We start from the raw sequence: 23,000 nt of genomic DNA, 5'->3' as shown, positions 1-23,000 counted from the left end.
TTAGGCAAACCCCTCCTCCTTCCTAGCAAACAGAAAGAATGTGCTCACCTGTGTGAGCTAGCAGCCAGTATGGATACCCATGAAAATGCTTGGGACAGAGACTGAAAAAAACCCTAACCAACTGAAACCCAAACCAACTAAAACCCTAAGAGACAGAATATAAAATGAAACTGGGAGAACTGGGAGGAACTGGCTGTCCCTCCTCCCTCACTGACCATAGGGAAGGCAGGGTCTATGGACACTGGAACAGGAGTGCAGAAGGAGACTGTCAGGCTGCAGTTCTGTGACCTGTGCAGGGGTAACAGCCCCTACAATCACTGTCTCTTCTTGCCCTTGATAGTTCATCCATGGCTGGCTGATCCTGTCCTCTTTGATGCTGCTCTTCCTCTTTACCTACATATACCTCGGGTAAGTGGGAATGGTGCAGGTAACCTGGCAGTTCAGGGCTCCTTCACCTCTTTGCTGAGAATTCCCACTTTGAACAAGAAAAGGAATGTCTCCCCTTCTCCAAATGGACATTTAAGTGCTGTTAGAAGAAGACAGCTTTCTTTTTTAAAAAGTGGAAAAGAAGGTCTTTAATAGTCAATGCTTGATTTTACAAGAATTGCTGGGAAGTGGTACCGTGAGCATGAAATGAACAGGCTGAACCTTCTGGTACAGAGGCCCTAGATTATACATTGAGAAGCACGTGGAAAGGAACTTCATGTGCTGAGTTGCTTCTCTGATTTGTCTTTCTTTTTTCTTACGCAACATTGTTTCAAGCTCACTCCCTCAGCTCCCAGCTCAGGTGAAAGGAAACTTTCAACTTGTGGGTGACATTTGTTAAGACTTTTTCATTTTTAACTGTGAGCATATTGCACCTGGTCAGATGACACTGACAGGACTTCTTTCCTCTAGACAGTCATGTAGCCACAGGCCTATGCTCAGTTAAGATTTGAAATCCTGCTGGTGCAAACCCTTGGAATCGCTGTTGAACCGAGGACTAAGGCGGTGGGTGTGGTGCTGGTCTGCATCCACACGTGGAATCGCTGTTGAACCGAGGACTAAGGCGGTGTGGTGCTGGTCTGCATCCACACACACAGCATCCATCTCAGGCAGGAGGAACAGAGAGCTTGGAGCAGCAACTGGCCAAAGGGCAGGTTCCCCTTTCATGATGAGAGTCGCTCTATTCTGCTTCCTCCTGGTGTAGTTGGGGGCTTGTTTGTTTAAGTACAGCCAGTGGGATGCTTCGCATGTCACTTGCTTTTACTGCTTTTTATAGCTAAATTTTCTTGTTGTATTCCAGTGAAGTATTGAAGACGTACAACGTGGCCATGGATTACCCCACTCTGTTCATAGTCATCTGGAATTTTGGAGCTGTTGGAATGATTTGCATCCACTGGAAAGGTCCCTTGCAGCTCCAGCAAGCTTATCTCATTATGATCAGTGCTCTAATGGCATTGGTGTTCATTAAATATCTACCTGAGTGGTCAGCATGGGTGATTCTAGGTGCAATCTCCATCTATGGTAAGTCTGGGTTGTGACTCTCAAGGTGTGGCTCCTGGAGAGGTTACTCGGAGGCAATCTCAGGACTTTGTATGTTCTTAAAAAAAACCAAACCCAACTTAATGGTGCTAAGAGCTTTAGAAAGAGTCAGATGGGCAATTAAGTTGATTCCCTGCCTTGTCTCTTGCTAACTTGATTGTGTAGGTAGTGTACTTCTACTGGGTCTTTCAGAGTGGATCACCAAGTCAGGGAAGGACTGAAGGACTGAACCTCACCCAACTGTGTGGTAGGGGTGGTTGGATTTTTATCAGTAGCAGGCCTGACAGTCTTGCAGGTTTTGTTTATTGTTATCAAGAGATCATGGATTTTGGTATGAGTTATAAAGTTTCAAGAGAACCTGCAGAACGAGAGGGAAGAGATCTGATGGAGGAGAGAGGGTAGGCAAAGAGGTACTGGACGAAAGGCCTTCCTTCATTCTTGTGAAACACAGAGCCAGTGTATGCAGTGATGGATTGTGGAATGTGAACAAAGCACCCCCACTCCTCTTCTAATTAAATTTAACATGTCAGTGAAATGCTGCTGTCTGCTTTCAAAGAACTCATGTGGTATTCTCAAGGGGCTTTTTATAGGATTAGCACAGTGAAAACTCTTATTATTACATTAAGGCTTGGAGATGGTATTTTAAGTGAACAGCACTTTCAGGGACTAGAACAGCAAGAGTTATGCAAAGTGGTAGAAAGTGCCATTCAGGAAATCATCTGGTTTATATGGATAGATGTAAATTTGAGGGGAGAATGTCTTCTTAAAGATAAAGACTGTAAAACACGCATGACAGTTCAAGATGAGATTGGTCCTTTTCTTTCTGCAGATCTGATGGCTGTTCTCTGTCCCAAGGGGCCACTGAGGATGCTGGTAGAAACTGCACAGGAGAGAAATGAGCCCATTTTCCCTGCATTAATATATTCCTGTGAGTAAGATTACAATGTTAATGTTTTTAGCCAGATTATTAAACTATTTCTGTGTCAAAGCAAAGAGTACTATCTTAGCTCTTTCTTGCCTTAAGAATGGTGCACTTTATGTTCTGGAACAGACCATTTATAGAAGGCCTTGTGTATCAGTTACAATGTTGCTAACTCTAATTAGCCAAAGGGAGCCCACATTTATCTTGTGAAGCTGCATGTTCAGAAGCACATTTACCCTTTCATGAATATAGTGCAGAATACGCCTCTTTCTTCCTGCAGACAAAAACCTGTGTGAGGTGAGCAGCAGTGTTTGCCAAGTTCTGTGATTAGGTGATGCTCCCTCAATATATTTATTCCTCATGGGTATGCTTTACACACTTTAAACATGTGATAAAGCTCCATGCTTCCTGCAGCCCCCTCTTGCCCTCTGTACTGTACAGATGGCAGTGCTTAGAATTTATTTGCTTGTTCGTTGTTTGGCTCCTCGCTTATCAAAGGGCTCCATTCCAAACAGAATCAGTCATCTCTTTCCTGGCTTTCTTGGGCTGTTTAACTACCACAGTGTCTGGTGCCTTTATCCAGAGGTGTCCACAGACAGGAGACTCAACACTCATGCGACCTGGACTTAAGTGCTTCATGGACCTCAGTGACTTTTTCATTACATCACCTTTAAGATGAAGGGTTATTCCCAAATGTTTGGTGCTAAGTTGAGGATGCCTACAACCTGTTTTTTTCTTCAAGCATTTAATGTTACATAAATGCTTTTATGTGTTCCAAGCAGAGTCTCAGTTCACCTCAGCTGCCCTCCCTTTTACAGGAGATTCTGTCACACTGACAATCTAGATGAAATCTCTCACATACTTTAGTTAACAAAAAGAGTTTTCCTAAAGGAGAATGCAGTTCAGCAAATGATAAATACCGAACAAAAAGTTGTTGTGCAGAACATCAGTGTCTCCATTGCAAGACCATGTTCTGTGGCTCCCTCTAGATGCAAAAACATCACCTTGGCTGAGCTTGTTGTGGAAAAGCAGGCACTATGTTTGCCTTGGCTTATTTTGTTTATCTTAGCTTCTATAAAAACAGGGAGACTGATGCACACTTAAATAAAAAGCTGATTTGAGTTCCCTTCTGCTGATTTCAGAATGACGTGTATTCCTTTTTAAATTAGGGATCCATCCCAAGAATAAACCCCTAAACATCGGTTGCTATTGGAACCAAAACAGAAATAGGCAATATTTTGACAGGATGGAACCAAAACAGGCAGACAGAAAACTTGCACTCTGACAACTCCTGTAATCCCTTGCTCGTGTGCTGTACCTTTAGCAGAACACAAGTAAGCTGTGTTAGTTAACCTCTGGTTACCTTTTGAATTACCATAATTCCCTGGGAAGTTGTTTTCTTTGAAGAAAAGAGCAAGAAATCAGGAAGAAAACAAAGGAGATGAGGACGCTAGTTCTGGAATTTTGCTTTCTTTAATCCACAGAGAAGATTTTACTGACTCTTAGCTACTTGTGCTCTGGGACTTTCTTAAAGACTGAATGGATGCATTGCCTTGGCTTTCTCCCACCTTGCTGTCTCAGTGCCTAGGGAAACCAACTGAGTGTTTTAAAAGCATTTACAGGGCCAAGGGTTTGTATTTTTAGGGACAGCTAAATACTTATTTCCTCTGAGCTATAGTGGCCAATGTTTTATGCAGCCAATTTCTTTCTTTCTTCCAGCTGCTATGATGTGGACAGTTGGAATGGCAAAGCCAGACACAGCAGCAAGAGGAACAAGTCAGCAGACATGGGATGCAGGTTTGTTTGCATGTCCTTCTTCCATACAGAGCACTGTCCTACAGAAATAATGAATATGTTTGAGACTGAAAGTAAACATAAGCCCCTGAATCCTGATGGATGCATTTTTTTCAGTGTTGTTACTTGCAGAACTCAGTGTTGTTCAGAAACCTGCTGTTAGGACTGGCAGCTAAGATGACTGGACAGTGTAGGAAGCTCCACTATTCAGGTCACTTTTATTTAAAAAAAACCCAACGAAACAACAACTCAAACAGAAGTTGATGTTCAACTCACACCTTTGGTGTACTGAAGTCAAAGATGAAAGTGGGATGGGGGGGGTTATCATTTTCCTCACTGGGGGTGGTAAATTACAACATTGGCTCCTAAATGTGATAGTGATGAGCTGGTGAACTTCAGTGTGTTGCATTCAGACCAGTGCCATGGAGCAAGTGTACTTTTACCTCCCTGTAAGTGGAATATGGCTCTTTACCCTTGGGTACAGTCCTTTGTTAAGACAGATACCCACCAGCAGCTGTTGTGATCCAAGTTTACATTGTAGCTGGTTCTGTGGTAATTTGGGTGCCTTTGCTTTTATCTCCTTGAGATGCAAATTAAACTGCAGTTTTAAGGTCAGTGAATAAAATCTTACTTGTGGTTTTGGGAGGACTTCCCATCTAGTCCTGTTGCACTTCAGAGATGACAATACCTTTGAATGTTAAAGCAATACATGCGTGCAAAGGTTTGATAACTGAACATGCTGCTTATTTCAGGATAAAGCAGCTGACATACCAAGGAATGGCAGGGACACAATCCTGCTGTGAAACAGGGCACAGAGCAGGCACAGACTACATGCTGAGGGGTACAGAACACTCTGTGGAAGCTCTGTGTGTCCCAGATCACAGTCTGCTTGCACCTGCAGCAGCAGCAACCTGTCAGACTGACAGGGACTGAAGTGTTTGTAAGAGCTACTGAAAAATAGGAACTGTCAGATAGAGGCATGTATCACAGACTGGCTGCTTGCAAAAGTACTGCCAAAGGCTCTGTCAGATGTGCTTTAACAGGGGGGAAAAAAAAGTTACATTTGTGAACAATGAAATGTGTCTGCTTTCTACATGTGAACAGTCAGCTCCAATGTCAGTGTGACTCAGGACTTCTCTCATAAATGGCAGTCCTCTTAGTCATCCATTTTTATCATATGACTAGTTAGGGAATACCTGAGCACCTCCACCCCAAAGGTATAACACTGTGGGAATGCACATTAACTTTAGTGGGTTTTACTTGTCATTCTGGCCTGTGCAGAGCAGTGCTAGGTCTGTGAACGTGCTCACTTGTTAAAGCCATTGAGCTCCTGGGTGGCTGCCAGAGAAGCTGGGAACTTGCACCCTTCTGACTGTTCCAAGCAATAACACAACGTGTTTCCTCAAAGCCACTAAATGTCTCTGCTTCAACTGGTCCTGATGGTCACACCTCCAAGAGATAAAGGGTTTATCCATTGCAGGGCAGCTTCACAGGAGTGTGGATTTCATGCACTAAAACACGTTATAAACGTAGCTGTCTCTTGTGTTTCTTTTTTTTTTTTTGTAATCCACTCTTGGCCTGTATTTGTGGAACCAAGCTGAGGATGGGAGAGAACACCTCAGGAGCCCTTCACATGCAGAGTCCCAGATGTCAGAGACGAGGAGTCCGGTGCCAACCCGCCCCGTCACTTCTTTAGAGGAGCTCGAGGAGGAGGAAAGTAAGGGAAGCTTTATACCTTGTTTGCAGTGCAGTCAGAGCCTGACATTTTTACTCTTTGTGGTTAACACTCTGTTACCTAGTTTGGTCTAATCACAGTTAATTTGAAGAGTTGTGCTCACTGAGCAACAAAGATCTTGAGTCTTGACTGTGTATTACCTCTTGCTGCTGCAGGATCTGTTCTGGGATTGTGGTTCCAGTGACATCTGTTGGCTACGTGTACAATTGAAACAGTTCCTTCTTCCCCTTGACTCCTGTCCCTCTCTGTCCCTGTGCTTCCTCAGCTGGTTTATTTGTAAAGCGGCCCAGGGAAGCACCTCAGAGAATGAGGGAGAACAAAAACAATTAGTGGGAGGAGGGGCTGGAAGTCTCAGTCTCCTTGGGAATGTGTGGGTCCAGGCTGGTAGCCAGGACTAGGAACCTTTACCTGCTCCCCAAGGGACAAGAATTTGTTTGGGAGGAAGCAAAACAGGAGGCTCAGAATTAACACTTGTTTTCTTTCTCCACTTCTTTCCAGGGGGTGTGAAACTGGGCCTTGGAGACTTCATATTTTACAGTGTGCTTGTTGGGAAAGCAGCTGCCACAGCTAGTGGAGACTGGAATACAACACTGGCCTGCTTTGTAGCCATTCTCATAGTAAGTGAGCAGCTTTTAAAAGGTCTGTCACACCCTGTTCAGCACAGCAGTACCAGCAGCTGAGCACTGCTAAATCAGTCCAGGTAACATGCCAGATATTTAGGAGTGCTCTGTCTCTAGGCTTCAAACAGCCACTGCAGCAGAATGATCCAGGCTAATCAGAACAGAACCAAGCGTGGAGATGGTGGGGGTGAAGCAGCCCCAGGGAACTGCTGGTGTGTTTGCTGCAGCCACAAGAGTCAATATTAGGAACTCCACACTGATTAGCAAGTGTAGTTGAAAAGGTTAACTCCGTTATGCTGAGGGGAGCTGATAGATAAGAGGGCGAAGACCTCTCTTACTCTACTATTTGAACTTGAAAAAATGAGAAGGAAGGAGACTTAAATCCATGGAAATTATCAGTAAGAGCAGATGACTAACATACTCTTAACTGCTAAAGGAGTCAGTCCTGCCGGGTCTAATGAACACGCAGTCAAGCTTCCACCTGGGTGGAAAATAATTACTCTGCACTTGCTGTTTACCTCAACATCCTCATGGAAACTAACCAGAAAGGCAACAGCAGGATTTTTAGAAGGTAAAAGAAAATCAATTACTGTGTCCTTCTTTGGCCCCCATTTTCCTACTTAGATCCCAAGCACAGTGCAAGTGACACTTTCACTTGTGAAGACTGTGCACCAAAAAGCATGAAAACTAGAAATGAGCTGCATTCAGTGTAGCTTGCTGACCCCACAGATCAGAGAAACCCATAGGATCACCAAGCTCCATATGCTGTAGTCCAGCACAGAGTCCCTTTGCTGGGGGAAATGTTCTTGCTCATCCATCTTGGGAGGCCAAATACCCCATTCTGTGTCTTTTTTGGTGCTGTTAAAACTTGTTCTGTCTCCTTTTGCAGTTTCATAATCTTGCTGCTACGTGACTTTCTGGTTCCCAAAAATGTCCCTTCAGTTTCCCAGCAGTAAGCACATCTTAAAAGGGAGATGAGATTTAAAGAGCAGGTGTAGGCCAGATGTGGTCCCTGAGAGAGTAAGAAAAGAACTACAGGCTCAGGTGGATTGTAAACAAATTTGCAGTCTAGAAACACTGATGAAAAAAAAATTTCAAATCCTGTCTGCTGATCTTTAGCTAGTGGATATTTTTGGAGCCCAGTGTCTTTGAAGTTTTGTCATCATGGAAGAATTAAAAAGGGCTCTGAAGAGAGAAGGAATTAATATCTAAAGGCACTTAGCCATACTTTCTACCCAGAATATACAACAGCTTCCTCACATGCTCCATAAAGCAGATCTTGGCCTGCTACCCAGATAAAACCAGAACTCACCCATTGTAGTAAGCAATCCAGACAAAAGAACAGCAGTGGATATTTGATATCGCTTGGTTGGTTTTTTGTTTGGTTGGGTTTTTTTGTTGTTCCTTTTTTTACCCTAAGGGACTTTGTAAGCTGGGAATATAAGTATGATTTAAGTGCTTTTGTCTGCTGGATCAGTGCTTCATTCATAATGGCACAGAATAAGCAGTAAAATAATCTGTAAAGCAGTTAACCTCTCAGGGTCAGCTGTACCTCTGCATTTGCTGTTTATACCACTTTCTCAGCAGAGAGCTGTGCTCAAGATTGCTGAGGAAAAACCTGGCCAACTTGTGTGGAAGATGAAGCTGTGGGCAAATACACATAATGCTGCTGGTAGCTCAGGCTGGCTACAGTGCATATAGATAATTATCTGTATGTTGGCTTGTTGGTGACAGATATTTCTGGTTGTCCTACTATTATAATACTCCTTGTGTTTTTTATTCTCTTCTCTCTGACAGGGTTTATGCCTAACACTTTTACTACTGGCTGTTTTTAAGAAAGCACTGCCTGCTCTTCCCATCTCCATCACCTTTGGCTTGATCTTCTACTTCTCAACAGACAACCTTGTGCGACCATTCATGGACACCCTGGCCTCCCACCAGCTGTATATTTAGAAGAAGTGGGAGTTAGAGGATTCTTTTTCAAGCTTTGCTGTGAAGTATGGTACAATGTTTGGAATAGGTCATAAAGTTTTTACACTTAGTGCCATATATTTGTAAGGAAAACACTAATTCTGTGACATGCTGTGTACTAAAAATCTAATAGTTACGTGTTGAACTGAGATTTTTCACAGGACTCTTGGTGAAAAGCCTGGCTCCTTGCTGATGTCAGAGTGTTACTTTTATTTTATTTGATGTGCACAATGGCTGTTGTGAGCACAGAAACCTGTATGTGGCATGGAACACTGGAGAGGTGAGGGGTCTGATCTTCCAGGAGCTAAGTAAGGTGTTTTAGCCCTGGAACTGCAGTAAACTTTAACCATACTCTAGAATTTCTAAGTCTTCACACATTTGAAGTGTTGTGCAAACACGAGGTGCAAGTGATTGGAAAAGCACAGCAGGCAGCATGCACAGAGCAGTGTGAGCATTAGAGAAGTGAGGCTGAACCTCCTACACTGGCTGCTGTGCACACAGCATCTGTCGAAATTACCCCAAAGGCCTGTTTATTCTGACCTTAGTTAGACATAGTGAGCCATGAGGGATCGAGACAGGATGTCAGTGGTGGGGTGTTTGGAACATCAGGCTCCTGGCTCTCAGCACATCCACCACTGCAGCAAGCAGCTGGTGCAGGCAGGGCTGCCCCTTCCAGTGCATCGGATCCGCAGCGTGTGGAAACAGATACTGCTCTCTGCTCACAGCGTTTTATTTTTTAGGAAATATTCTTCTGGGTCCATACTACAATCCTGAAGGTAGAAATGACTGAAGAACTCCAGTAAATCAGACCTGTAACTTACTGTGTGTGTTTTTGGTCTCATTTCTGTGCATTGTTGTAACTACTCCAAAGGAGGATTTACCTTCCCTTTATTAAGAGGTCCTCTCTTACACTGATTGAGACTTGGTTTACCTAGGTTTTTGTACTGTTTAAAGATTATTTTTTTAATTACAAATTTCAAAATAGCTATTTAGTGTTAAAGGAACTCTTTTGGAAATATCCAGTCATAGTTTGTATCAAAATATTGGGGTGCAAACTTTAATCTGTTGTTGCATTACTTCTAGGAATAGCTATACACCCTCAAGTGAGTTCATTAAGAAAATCACAGTGCTTGATGTCAGTAAAAATATATATAGGAAACACTGAACCTTTATGTTTTGTCCACCTTTGAAAATAATTTTATTTTTACTCTTTCGAGTCAGTTTTTTAATAGTAGCCAAAGTTCTGTGATTTTTTTTTCTTTTCTTTTTACTTGTGTCTGTTCCTCAAACAAGCTCAGTTTTCTCTGACAGCTGATCAACGTCAGTAGATGTAACATTATGTGAGATTTTGTGAGTAATGCAATGTCCTTGAGAGACATAGAATTTAATTGCTGGAAATACTTTTTAGCTAAGGCTTGGAATTACACATTTCACATTTTTAATGTAGTGCTTTTTCCAATAGACCTGTTCAAGCTCATTTGCTTTGATATTTAACAAGGACATCACACAGGTGATTCAGACTAATTTTTAAAAAGTGCGTAAGGGTTTTTATGAGGGGTGTGTGTGTGTGTGTCTGTGTGTGTCTCAGTCTGAACAAGTGTAATTCTTGCTCTTTGTTTGTTTTCCATCTTAATTTCTCACATTTGCCATGTTTGAACTTAACAGCTGCAGACAGAGTTAACTATTAGTAAAAGATATTTCCTTTGGAAATGTAAATCAGTAGAGCTTTGTTTGCTGATTTTTATGGTTTATGTGAGAGTTGCTTTTTCTGTTTGCTTGTTTGCGTTTGTTCTTTTTAACTAAAACAGTTATGGGGCCAAATGGGACTAGAATCACTGGCAAACACGATTTTACTTTTTGCATTGCATGGTGTAGAGAGGATGTGAATTATTTGTATATACTGAAAGAAAAATCCTGCTTGGCTTATCAGGGCTGTAGCATATTGTTAGAAGCTATTTCTATGAAAGCAGAGTTGGTACTTGAAGGAAACTGGGAGGGAAACCTTCACAGCAGAAAACAAGCTTGCCAAAGACTGGCCTTCCACTGAGCAGTTCTGCAGAACTCACAAGAGTTGTAATTTAAAAGGTAACTGAGCAAGAGATTCTGGCAGTGCAACAGAATGTATTGGCCTGGTGAGTGATAGGAGTATCTCATGGATATACTGGAATGGTTACAATTGTGTAAAAGTTCATATGTATTTACTACAAATATATATTTATGTTTGTGTGTGTATATACACCCAGACACGCAAATTTTAAAATTACATGGACCGATTTCTCATCTCTTTGGACATTTTCACCTGTGCATAAAGTGGAGTTTTGTTCGTGATGTTGACGTTGTGCAGCGTGGCCTAAGATGTGAAATGGAGAGGGCAGGATTTACTCTACTCATAATTGGTTACTACGTGAGATACTGACTCAGTGAGCTGGCATCTTGAGTGAGCAAAGCATTTGTCTGCCTAATGTGTTCATTCACCGGTATCCACTTGCTGCATGCTCTGAAGAAATCCTCCTGTCCCACTGATGTGCATCCCTGAAACAGCACAGCTGCCAGGTACACTGGGGTGACACCTTTCTTGATGCTGGTGTCACCCAACATCTGAAGTCCTATAGGAGGTGCCGTGTGTTGGCATTTTCCTGTGTGATCCCAGTCACACTCACCCCTCCTCTCCAGTCTGAAATGAGTGTTTCATTGCATCTGGTCTCAAATGTAGCTAGGGCATACATCAGTCTTTAAGATCTAAGATTGAAGCTAAGTCCATGAACAAAAATGTAGTGGTGAGCCTGCCTAATGCAGCCCCCCAGTGAAACTTTTGGTGGGAGGTCTGGAGTTGTTTTGTCTAAATGTCTGCTGTGTGTCAAAGACTGGAGATGAGCTCTGCCCTGCGAGGATGCACAAGAAGTAGCACAGTCATAATGAAAAAACCAGAAACAGGATAGTTCTTGCAGAAGCACAGATTTCATTTGATACCCATGGTCTCTTTCATAAAACCTGACTTCAGGCTCTTTGTTCTTGCCTTCATAGGTACTTCAGTTAATCCCACTGTGTTTACTTTCCTCTGCCTTGTAACTCAAACTGGGTTTTGGTTTAAATTGAATATATAGGTGTTTGGGGTTTTTTAATTGCTTCCCTCAGTCCCTGATCTCCATTTCTGCATTAGAAATGCTCCTTGGCAGCCACGGGAGGGCAGTAGGTCTGTGTGGAGAAGTACCAGCCATTTTGAAGTACTCTGCTCTGTACCCTTTGTTTTTCAGAGAGGCTGAAGGCCCTGGAGTCTCTTTCGTGGCAGGAAAAAAACCAGGCAGGCACCCCACACCCCAGTACAGCTGCAGTTTTGGCCCAGCATGGGGGAGACTTTCAGTGAGAACAAGCTCACACTGTACCAGAATTCATTTAAAACCAGCTGTTTTCAGTGTGGTGCCATGTTCAGCACTGCAGCCGTGGGTGAGGTGCTGCTGTGACATTGCACACTCCATTTTGTTTGGGTTCCCTCCCCCCCCCTTTTTTTTTTTTAATAAAGTATCCAGTCCTAGTTTGACTCCTCAAAGCCCCAAGCATAAGTCAGGGGCTCCTCCAGGCATTGCTAAATTCAATTTATTACATAAAGATTTCTTCTGAGCATCTTCAAGAAGAAAAGGAATAATTACACTTACTGATTTGTCATTCTTCTTCTCACTTCCAGTCTCCTATCCCAGTAGGTCTTGCTAATCTGGGGGGAAAAAAGAGTACACAGCTGTCATTCCAGCTCTTGGCACTGGGAAATCTAGGGACAAGCTAGATAATGTTGGACAGCGCTTTGAGCAACATGGTCTAATGGAAGGTGTCCCTGCCTGGAACTAGATGGTTTTTAAGGTCCCCTCCAACCCAAACCATTCTATGATTCATTGTATCCTCAGGAGGACCAGGGGATATCTAATTTTCTTGAACTCAGTTGTTTTATAAGAAAGCAGCCTGGAGAGATGTGGTATCTTTGCCAGAAGCTGTCCCGCCACACTATTTGTATGCCCTCTAACACACCTTGCATTCCTCACTGAATTTATCCTTTCTCCCCCTGCCCTCAGTCAGATAAAGTGATGTGAGCTTTTCCCATTCTACAAGTGGGAAACAAAACAAGAGAGCAAATCATAGAATCAGAATGGTTTGGGTGGGAAGGAACATTAAAATCATCTAGTTCCAACCCCCTCCTATGGGTAGGGACACCTTCTACTAGACCAAGTTGCTTTATCCAGCCTGGCCTTGGGTACTTCCAGGGATAGGCATCCACAACTTCTCTGGGCAACCTGTGCCAGTGCCTCACCACCCTCACAGTAAAGAATTTCTTCCTAATACTGAATCTAAACTTACCCTCTTTCAGTCTGGAGCTATTCCCCCTTGTCCTATCACTACATGCCCTCGTACAAAGTACCTCTCCCTCTTTCTTTTGGGCTCCCCTCGGGTACTGGAAAGCCACATGACCATGCTGGGTTTAAGCTTGGATACATAAGGAAGATCTATCCACAGAGAGTTAGATCAGGGCATCAAACACCATCACACATGTTACTATTATTTCTTTTCTACATATTCCTTTGCTGCAGGTTTGCTATTACCCATCTTTTGCCACTCTAAATGCAAGATGTTTGCCCTGAGCACTGAAGGAGTTAAGTAAATATGAACTGTTGTCTTCTTTGTGCAACACATTTGACAGGTGCCCAAGAGCACAATTTGGGAGGTGTCAGTGCTCAGCACTATTTGTGACTCAGTATTAAAAAGATATAAATAAACAGAGACACTGAAGTGGAACTAGCTAAACTCCTTGATACAGAAACCAGAGACAGGTACAGGGCCAAGTAGTTGGAATGGAAGTTTTCCAAAACCGGGAACTGTTTGAGCCCTATCAAATGCAGCCTGATGTAAGTGACAGCTCCCAAGGCCAACTCGGGATTAGATCTGTGCAGAAATAAATGCCAGGAAGCCTGGCACTGCTGAACTTGCCTTGCAGAAGGGGGTGGAGTAGGAAAAGCATTAGGCCTATTTTCTCCTGGATCACTGGTTTCTATGATTTGAAGGAGACCTTGCTCACCCTGGTATAAAATATGAGTAACTCACCAGCTAACTTGCATTTAAGCAGACCAGGAACAATGTATTAAGTGAAAGTGTGGAAAACTGATCCAGCCTTTTTAACTTATGCCATACCATCTTCAATCTCTACAAAGCTTAATACAAGCATTTAAAATTTTCCCTGACTTCACGGAGCTGCATCTGTGTATGAAAGAATGTGAGCCTTCCTTGAAAACTGGTGTAAGACGAGCAAGATCCCTGGAGCTGAAGGTAGGTATTCAGGATTATTTTAAAAGCTACCTATCCTGTGTACCAACAGATAGTTAGTAGCAATAAAATGCCAGTAGCATTAACAGAAGTGTTCTGAACAGGAATGTCATCCCTTTATCAAGCCAGAAAAGACATGCCCTCTCTTTAAGCCCCTACCAAATACAGCCTTTGTCTCATTCTGGGAAGTTCAGATTTGAGCTATTTTTGTTCCCCAGCTATTGTGCTAATACTCTTCCTGAGTGTTCTGTTGAAGTTTCAAAAGGCATGAAAACTGTTTAACTTTCTTCTTTAATGTGGAAAAGAATTGTCCTAATTTCTGTCCCTGTGTGATTTGGGTGTGCAAGCAAGAATGAAATGGCAAATGCACCAAATGAGGACTTAAGCAGGATGGGGAAATGAGGGCATTTAGCATGTAAAGGGTTAAGGCACCTTCTCTGCTAACCGTGGTAGGTAGCACTGCCATGAAGTAGGAGGGCTGCTGCAGAGCACAACGGTGAGAACACCTGTATTTCAGGAAAGGAACCCCATTTCCAGTGCTGGGAAAGCAGACCACCAGCTGAACTGAAGCCACAGTTGCTACAGTGCATGGAGTGGATGGCGCAGGGTGTAGTCACTGTCTGGGCTGCATCCTTAGATACTGTACCTGGTGGGACTGCTGAAGGAAAGGATCATCTCTGTGCTTACACCTTGGGCTCCTCCAGGCTAGCAATCTCAGAAGTGTCTAAGAGTTGATGGGAAAGTGAACCTGCAGTGCTGGTTCTTAGCACTGCTGGGCCTGAAGGCAAACCCCAAAATTTTCCCTGCACACTAGCACAGAGCACACTGAAATTACTCTGCTGTGCTTCCACTGAGGCTTTCCAAGCACTTCTTTAGGCATCAGGAGCACGACAGAGCAGAAGAGTGCCATTAGCCCTATTTTACAGATAGGAGTTGAATAATTTGCTCAGGGTCAAATGAAGGGCTTAACCTGGATGTCTGGAGCGTCTCTCAATCAGTCACTCCTTCCAGAGGCTCGTTAATTGCTGGTGTCTCCCTCTTAGTTGCACTCTGGTACGTGTCAGTCAGGATGTTCTGCCACCAGTGGGTCTCTCTGTCCAGGAATGCAGACACAGATGTAGATAGCAGAGGTTAGATTATGCAGTCCTGCTCAAATGGTCTCTGGAATTGGATTGATAGCCACAACAAAGCAGGAAAAGGGTCAGTCAGCATCCAAAGGTAGCAACAATCCTGCTTTCCTGTGCTGGTTTTGGCTTTTGGTTTTTGAAGCCACAACATCCCTGCAGACTGACTGCTAGAAGTAAATTGTCATGACTATCTGTGAATCATTGTCTGGCAAGTGGATGGAGGTTATGAGTTTGTCCATTTGCCACACAGGCACTCAGAAACACCCTGCAGCTTTCCATGTCTCCATCCCACACCTTGCTGTGTTTTGGAGTAGCAAGGCAGGAGGCCAGGAAGCCAGAACAAGTACTGGGTTTCAGGGCAGTGAAAGAAAACACGGTGTCTTGGGGATGATGCCAGGCTAGGGCAAGGTGGCTCACTGCTCTCCAGATCTGTGAGACATGGCGATGCCCTGCCAAAAGCTGGGGCAATGGCTGAGTTTGGCAGCACACTTTGCCATTAACCAGCAGAACTATGATGACTAGTGTTAATTCTTAGTTCCAGTAAAGTGTTCAGAAATAACCCTGTTTCCCCCATGTTCTCTGGCTCCAGCCCGCCTTCCTGCTTAGAACAACTCTGCCCAAACTGTTCAGATAACCCTTCTGTCCTTGGCAAAAGGCTTTTCAGAGCAGCTAAATGCAGGCAAAGGACTTGTTTCTGTTTGCCTAGCTTCAAAATTAATTTGCCATGTTTGTCCAGGGGGTGAATTGCTTTGCCAGTTAACATCTGTAACGTGAATCCTGGCTGGAAGCTACAAAGAACTGAGCCTTTCCACTTGTCCATGCAGGATCGATTGAGGTACATGTAAACAATCAGGTGCCAAGGCGAGAGAGCAAAACACCAAACTATGCAAGCCAATGCAATTTACAATGAGCAGAAACAACTGATCTGTTTAGCCCAGACAAAGAAGAATTACAGACTGGGTAATGTTTAACTGAGTCCAACAGAAAAACAGAAATGCCATATTCTTGAGGTACACAGCTGCTAGTCAGGCTGCTGTATTCTTCATCTCGTTCAAAATGGCTTTGCTCAACACTCATAAAAAGCACTGTTGTGCAACACAATTTGAACTGGCAAGTATAATATTGTGAATGTTTTACTATATCAATTGCTAAGGTGGCAGGGGCAACAGCGCCTGTCCTTGCCCTGCACTGTCCCACACACTACCCAAAGACAAGGACTGGTATCCTTTTCTTCCATTTAGTGCTTGTATCTGCAGCCTCTTCACCTGGCACTGTCCTTCTCTTAACGTACTCCACCCCCACGGGCACGTCTCCAATTCCCAAAGCACCCAGTACCCACTTGGCACCCACGTGGTGAAGTTTGGAGCAGAGGTGGGTGTCACGAGGCACAGCCATGCCTGGCGTGGTGGTGTTTTTATGGTGTTTTCATGGCACAGCCCTTTCTGGCAGTCTCCTGTCACTGAGGAACATGATGTGGCTTAGGCTTGTTGTGGCTTGTCACCACCTCACCCTGACAGTAGCACCTAGTTTTGTTTTATTTCATCACCTAAAGTGAGAAAAAGAATCCATGTACCTATATGCAAATTTCCAGTTGTGAGAACACAATTGCAACCCTTCTTCTTCCCTGGTTGGAGAGAAAATCATGTTATCCAGCATGCTGAGCATGTGTGTGAGGGTGGAGGAGAGGAGCAAACCCCAGTGAATGACAATGAGGCTGTGATCTGCCTCACATCCCAGAGAAGAGAAATCCAGGAGCATACTGTTTAAAATGCCTGAAAAGTAGAATTGTTACCTTTTAGAGATAACTCTGGCATTGTTGGGCCTGTACCCACCTCCTGTTAAGAGTTCAGTCTTGTACACAGTCAATGCCCTGGAGCTGTACAGTATGAACCACAAAAACCCTGTCCAGAGCCACTGCAGCCTGTTTGGGATAGGTAATAGCAGGAGACAAGAAATGATTGGGTCCTAAGCTTTGCTACAAATGCTACCAAAAGGGCCTCTCAGGCCCTATTATTGGAGATAATAAATCACCTCAGTGGTCTGACACCCTTCATCCTTCCTTCCCCAAAGCAGCCCCTTTCTGGGTGATATGGAAAGGAGGGAGGTGTGAGCAGGGGCACAGAGAGGCAAGGAGAAACGTAGGGGGCAAAGGGGAGGTTTTTGTGTCTTCTTCACCCTCCCTTTTTTTCAGTCAGGGGACAAGACAGCCCTTGAGCAGTCTCCTCTCCTCCACAGAACCTGACAGCCACCTCTGCTCACCTCCTCCCAGCCAGGGGTCTTGGGAGCCTCCAGCAGTCCCACTGGCATTCCCTGCCCTCTCCAGTTGTGCAGAGCAAGGCTGCTCACTGAAAACTCCAGAAGGAAAATAGGGGCGTGGGAATCATGAAATTTCTCTGTGGTGACCAGTGACATGATCTGAGGGAATGGCATAAAGTCATGCTAGGGGGGGTTTAGATTAGATACTAGGAAAAAGTTCTTCAGCCAGAGGGTTGTTGGGGACTGGAACAGGCTCCCCAGGGCAGTGGTCACAGCATCAAGCCTGACAGAATCCAAGAGGTGTTTCTCAATGCTCTCAGGCACATGGTGTGACTCTTGGGGTGTCCTGTGCAGAAGCCCAGAAGTTGGACTCAATGATCCTTGTGGGTCCCTTCCAACTCAGCATATTCTGTGATTCTAGGAAACATCTATCCTGCTCCCTGCACTGTATCTTCCTCTTGGACAGAAAATACTCATCTTGAGAACTGCCACACCACCTCCTTCTGACAGCACTAAATCATCTTAAAAATAAAGTGCTAACTGAAATGGCATCTTGTCTCTGTCCCCTTGCAGTGAGTGGAGAAAGAAAAAGGAAGGACAAGTGCAATGAATGCCAGAATGCTTTGGGATGAAAATACACAGTTCAGAAAACAGAGCAGTACTAAGCCTAACAAAAATAGCTCATCATTTGGATCCTATGATGATATTGGATGTGCATCTACCACTGACTGAGTCAGAGAGATCCCATTTCTCCCTGAGAGCTCTTGCTCTCATTCTTGGCCGTAAAGCCATATAAATGACATATGGTACATACAGCGTCACCTGCCAAAGTTTTGAAATACCTACAAGCTAAGTACTACAGCCAAGCCACCTGTCCAGTGACTTCCACTTGAGTTGTTCCACTTCATCATCCCTATATTATTATGTTGATGTGATGTGAAAGCCATAAATCTACGTAGTCAGAGAAGACATTCCATCTGCCCTGAAAAAATTACCCTCTAGAGAAGATGAGTGAACACAAGGCAAAACCCCCCAAGAGGTAGCTCATCCGAGCCTCAGAAGTTGCTTGGAGAAGGACTGAGGGAAACAATTCCAGAGCAGCTTTTGCTTTGTGGTTAGCTGTATGAACATGAGAGAAGGATGGTCATGTATATTAGAGATTCCTAGAATCATTAAGGTTGGAAAAGACCTCCAAGTTCATCGAGTTCAACCATACATACTGTGGTTGGAGAAACAGCTTGGGCCTGTCCTATGCAAGAGAATTTCTGAGTGTTCTCTGGACAGCCTGGATACATGTCAACCTAATTACATGACCAATCACTGCTTAATTGAGGCTCCATTAACTTTTTTTCTGCAGGTCAGTAGTCTGCCTACTAATTTTCTGTTGCAATGGAGCCCTTCTTACTGCAGGGCCCAAAGATCCTTCCAGGCTCTGGTTCTGTTTTCCTGTTTGTAGAAGTTTAGCCCTTCTGGCTCATTCCTCTCCGTGTTCCTCTCTGGGAACGTGTCCCACTTTGTACAAGGCTTTGAGGAAGTCAGCTTTCATCAAGTGCTTCAGTCAGCATCAGCACTGGCAGAGGTTTATTTGGGTGTTCCCTGCATCCAATAAATGGTGAGCTGATCGCTGGTGAGCAAACAGACTCCTCTCAGAACTAACAGTGAACAGGAGGAGGAAGGCAATCCCAGCCAAAGGCTGACAAGGGACCCTGCTGGAAGTCAAAGCCAGAGAGCCTTGGCCTCGCCCTTCCCGGTGCCCTTCTTGCTGCTGCTACCCCAGGGCAGCAGCAGAGCTGTTTATGTGATGCCTTTTCTTGGTCTTAAAAGGCATCATATGCACCCCATGAAATTGCACCATTAAGCCCTACATTACCTAAATATCAACAAGCAGCATGAGGTGAGGATAGGATGGCACAACTAAAGCATCTGCTGTGGAGGCAGGACTTCCAGCTGCTACATCAAGCCTTCCCACAGACCTGAAAAATTAGGATATTTTGAGAATTCAATAATCTTGAACAAACCATTTTAACATTAGTAGGGAGAAGCCTCTGGAGGAGTGTGACTCCCACACTAGTTAACTTGTAACTATTAGTTATAATTTAAATTTATTATAATTTTCACTATATTTATATATGAGGATAGATAATAGTAGTATTTATAGCTTTATAATAATATTACTATAATCAAATTGATCATGCTTTTATTATAATTAATAAAAGACTGATTTATATACTCCTCATAGTTGTAAGTTTCTTGCTAGAAACACTCACAGAAATGTTTCTAGATAAGGCAGTGACTATGTTCAAATTTGACTGAATAGAACACTACCGAACAAGCTGTAAGAAGTAAATGACACCTGTATTGCCAAAAATGTGTTTTAGCTGATTTATTCTTAATGTTCACTTCTTGTTCTGATAGCTAATCAAGAGACTCCTCGAAGTCTAGGAAATTGCTTTTTCACAGGACTGCTTTGGCTTGCTCTGAAAATTCAGCTCTGTAGTGCACATACCTCCAAAAGAGTGCAGGTATATGACACAAAAATTACATGAGATTTAGACACTGATGCAAAACTTATTCATCTGCAACAACCTCATTCTGCTGTCACATCACACTGGAGGCAATAAAGCACCGATGGATGTCAATGTTTAGGTATTTACAAAGAAGTTTCATAGAATCATAGAACAGTTTGGGTTGGAAGGGACCTTATAGTTCATCTAGTTCCAACCCCCTGCCATGGGCAGGGACACACCTCCCACTAGATCAGGTTGCTCGGAGCTCCATCCAACCCAGCCTTGAACACTTCCAGGGATGGGGCAGCCCCAGCTTCTCTGGGCAGCCTGTGCCAGTGCCTCAGCACCCTCACAGTAAAGAATTTCTTCTTAATATCTATCCTAAACCTGCTCTCTTTTAGTCTGAATCCGTTTCCCCTTGTCTTGTCCCTACAGGCCCTTGTAAAAAGGGCTTCTCTATAGGGACTAGATTTCTTCCCTCTACCCTGCTTGGAAGGGCTTTATGTTTGCAATAGCACATTTAACAGATCAGTTCCCACACAAACCCTGCACAGATTCAGTGCCTGGATGAAGCAGGCGTCACTTTCACCTACACTGCTTTGGTGGAGGGCACAAAACCAGAATGGGGCAGCCTGGGCTCATCCCCACAGGATTCCTGTCCACATCTCCTGCCTCTGAACAAGGCAGAGTTTGCACACGGCCAGACTGCATATTTGTCTGGGATTTGGATGGGACTGGAGGAGTGCTCCATGCTCATTTCCTCTTGCTGAACTTTCCCATTAAATAGTAAGAATATGAGCAAGGCTGGAGAGAGAAGGCAAGAGCATGCATAATGATTAGGGTCCCAGTGTGAGGGTGGGGTGCTCTAAGTCTTCACAAGCAGAGAGGGAACCTGAACTGGAATGCCCCAAAGCCCACAGGAACAGCCAACAATGAGGCTGTTACCCAAACCACCAACACCTGTCCTGAAGAAAAGGATGACTCCCTGGTCTATTTTTCAAGTACAACACTCTGCTCCTTCTTTTTTTCAGGACTGAAGGCTGTAAATCTCATAATTGGTAGCACTAAAGCAATCCTAAATACTGACATAATTTTTTCTCTATTACCATTTTTCTTCAGTTTACAGGGAGATCTGCAATGGAACAGCTCTCCCAGTGCTTCACGTACATCATGTTCAACTTTTTATTCAGGACTCGGGACAAAGTAGGCAACCATTCCCACAAAAATTAGCCTCTGGATTCTGGATTGAATCCTGGGTGTCCTGTCCCTATTCCCCCTAAGAACTAAAAAGTAATAAAGAGCATACACTATTTTTCCCAGCAGCTTCAGTCCAGCTTTCGATCCTACCTCTTTGCACTCCAGACTGGGTGGGAATACAGGCACTTCTCTCTAAGTACAGAAAGAACTAGCCCAGAGCTCAAGTTCAGTGGGTCTTTCAAGGCTGCAGAAAGCCTGGCAAGAGGAGGTGTGATGCAAATTGAACAGCAGTGGCAGAAATATCCAATGGTTTTACCACGTGTGAATAAAGGGAACCAGCCAGGCCTGTCTTTGAGAGATGGGGAGAGCTTCATCCTGCACTTGTTCTGCCTCCATCTCCAACTATGACATCCTGCTCATGCAGCAACCCTCCAGTTCTCCGTGCTCAGCACAGTGAGTAAGACACGTTTCACAATTAAAGCTGAGCTGATGCAAGCAAAGTGACGTTACACAGAAACTGAGCACTGACATCCAAATTCAGTACAGGAATAGATAAAAATGTCATTAGAAAAGACACCTGAAACTTATCTCTTTGTAGATGAGGGCATATATGATCTTTCCTTTATTAAAAGTAGGATGAAATTAACCACAAATAGAACAATTAATTTGTGTGAATTTCCACAGGTGTGAGTATTGAAATTAAGAAAACTAGGCATTTTTTTGACAAAACTTTTCAAGGCTGGTATCTTATTGCAGTCATGTTTTTGCTTCATCTACACTTTGAGTCTCCATCCCCTTATCCAACATCAAAGTGTCGTGCTTGCCCTTTTCATTTCAGATATATTGTGCCTGCACACAGCCCGTGTGTTGAGCATTTAATTCAATAATGTGCCTTCCCCAGGGAACTCTTTCTTTTTTCACCTTTCAAATTCAAATCCAGCCTCTCCAGTCCTGACTGGGGCTGGCTTCTAATTCGATAATGTTTGGGTGATGAGTTTTGCTAAATTCATTTGTAGCTGTCTGTTCAGTGCCTTGCAGAGACCTCCTCATGGCCTACCTGGGAAGCTGAGAGGGGCTTGGGTGAGATGCAAATATTTTTGGGTTTTTTTTTAAAAACATGAAGGAATATGTGTAATACTTGAACAATATTTTGTCTGATCATAAATACCAGCCAAACAATCTTTCATCTGAGCAGCTGGAGATAATAATTGTCTCCTTCCATGGAGGAGGGCAACTTTGGCACTAGCAGGTTGGCAGTAATATTCACGGGTTTTGTAGAGTTAAACCCCTCTGGACACTTACAGCAGACCATTTCTCCATTTTCCTTCCTCACAAATCTACAGCATCCGCAGCTCCTACTGACTTAGATAGAGGTCCTTTTTGGTGTGGATTTAAGTGCTCAATTCAAGTTACTAGTTAGCTGAAAAGGTTGGCTAAAGCAAGCAATTGACAACGGTGAAATTAAAGCTCGGGGCTGTTTGTTGGTCACTCCTGCCAAGTTATGCTACAACTAGAGAAGAATTATGAATCCTGTTTGGTTTAGGAAGGAATGAATGATTCAATCTCCAAACCTCATCCAAATGTACTCCTGCACTGATGCAGCCATGTGGCAAATGCACCATAAAGACTATATTGTTATTTTTCAGACGGGAAAGTTGCTGACAGAAGCGGGCGCTTTCCAGAGCATCCAGACAAGCACAGAGCTGGCAGTTGCTGTGAGCCCCTTGCAGCCTCTGTGAGACGCCACATCTCTGGGATCGACCTGAAGGGAACAACGCACTCGATCTGTTTCCAACGTGTATACGAGCATTTCCCAACAACATGAATAATTCCCAATGCCTACGTGAGCCGTTTTGTGACGATGCTTTGAAAAAACACAGAGGCAGCCACAAAGGTTTCCCGGACACGGAGCGCCTTGAATTGGGAGTTGGTCCCTTCACCTGGCATTTCCCTGGAGCCCGTCGGGCGCGGGGCTCCTGCCCATCTCCTCATGCATATTAACAGCGACTGTGGAACTCCCTGGGCAGCGACAGCCCGGCCTCC

General features: G+C 43.9%; 1 protein-coding gene and 1 long non-coding RNA gene across 2 annotated transcripts in view; one reads left to right on the top strand and one right to left on the bottom strand.

Annotated features, from left to right (window-relative positions):
* PSEN2 (presenilin 2) overlaps nucleotides 1-10,829 on the top strand; it is an 18,294-nt gene extending 7,465 nt beyond the window's left edge. The window contains exons 5-11 of the mRNA XM_008630390.2: nucleotides 341-408; nucleotides 1,286-1,506; nucleotides 2,354-2,452; nucleotides 4,166-4,243; nucleotides 5,838-5,957; nucleotides 6,474-6,592; nucleotides 8,393-10,829. Of these exons, the coding sequence (XP_008628612.1) occupies nucleotides 341-408; nucleotides 1,286-1,506; nucleotides 2,354-2,452; nucleotides 4,166-4,243; nucleotides 5,838-5,957; nucleotides 6,474-6,592; nucleotides 8,393-8,548 (861 nt within the window). The 3' untranslated portion in view covers nucleotides 8,549-10,829. The remainder of the gene's footprint in view (nucleotides 1-340; nucleotides 409-1,285; nucleotides 1,507-2,353; nucleotides 2,453-4,165; nucleotides 4,244-5,837; nucleotides 5,958-6,473; nucleotides 6,593-8,392) is intronic.
* Nucleotides 10,830-12,143: 1,314 nt separating this feature from the next.
* LOC108445637 lies at nucleotides 12,144-16,298 on the bottom strand. Its single transcript, XR_001860583.1, has 2 exons — nucleotides 14,841-16,298; nucleotides 12,144-12,275 (listed from the first exon to the last, which is right to left on the bottom strand). It is a non-coding gene; the product is annotated as an uncharacterized LOC108445637 (long non-coding RNA).
* Nucleotides 16,299-23,000: the final 6,702 nt, after the last annotated feature.

This window comes from Corvus brachyrhynchos, unplaced genomic scaffold (genome assembly GCF_000691975.1).
Source record: "Corvus brachyrhynchos isolate BGI_N302 unplaced genomic scaffold, ASM69197v1 scaffold101, whole genome shotgun sequence".
In the NCBI taxonomy this organism is placed as follows: Eukaryota; Metazoa; Chordata; class Aves; order Passeriformes; family Corvidae; genus Corvus; species Corvus brachyrhynchos.
The sequence above is the reverse complement of the archived record's forward strand: the minus strand, read 5'-3'. Positions and strand labels throughout refer to the sequence as shown.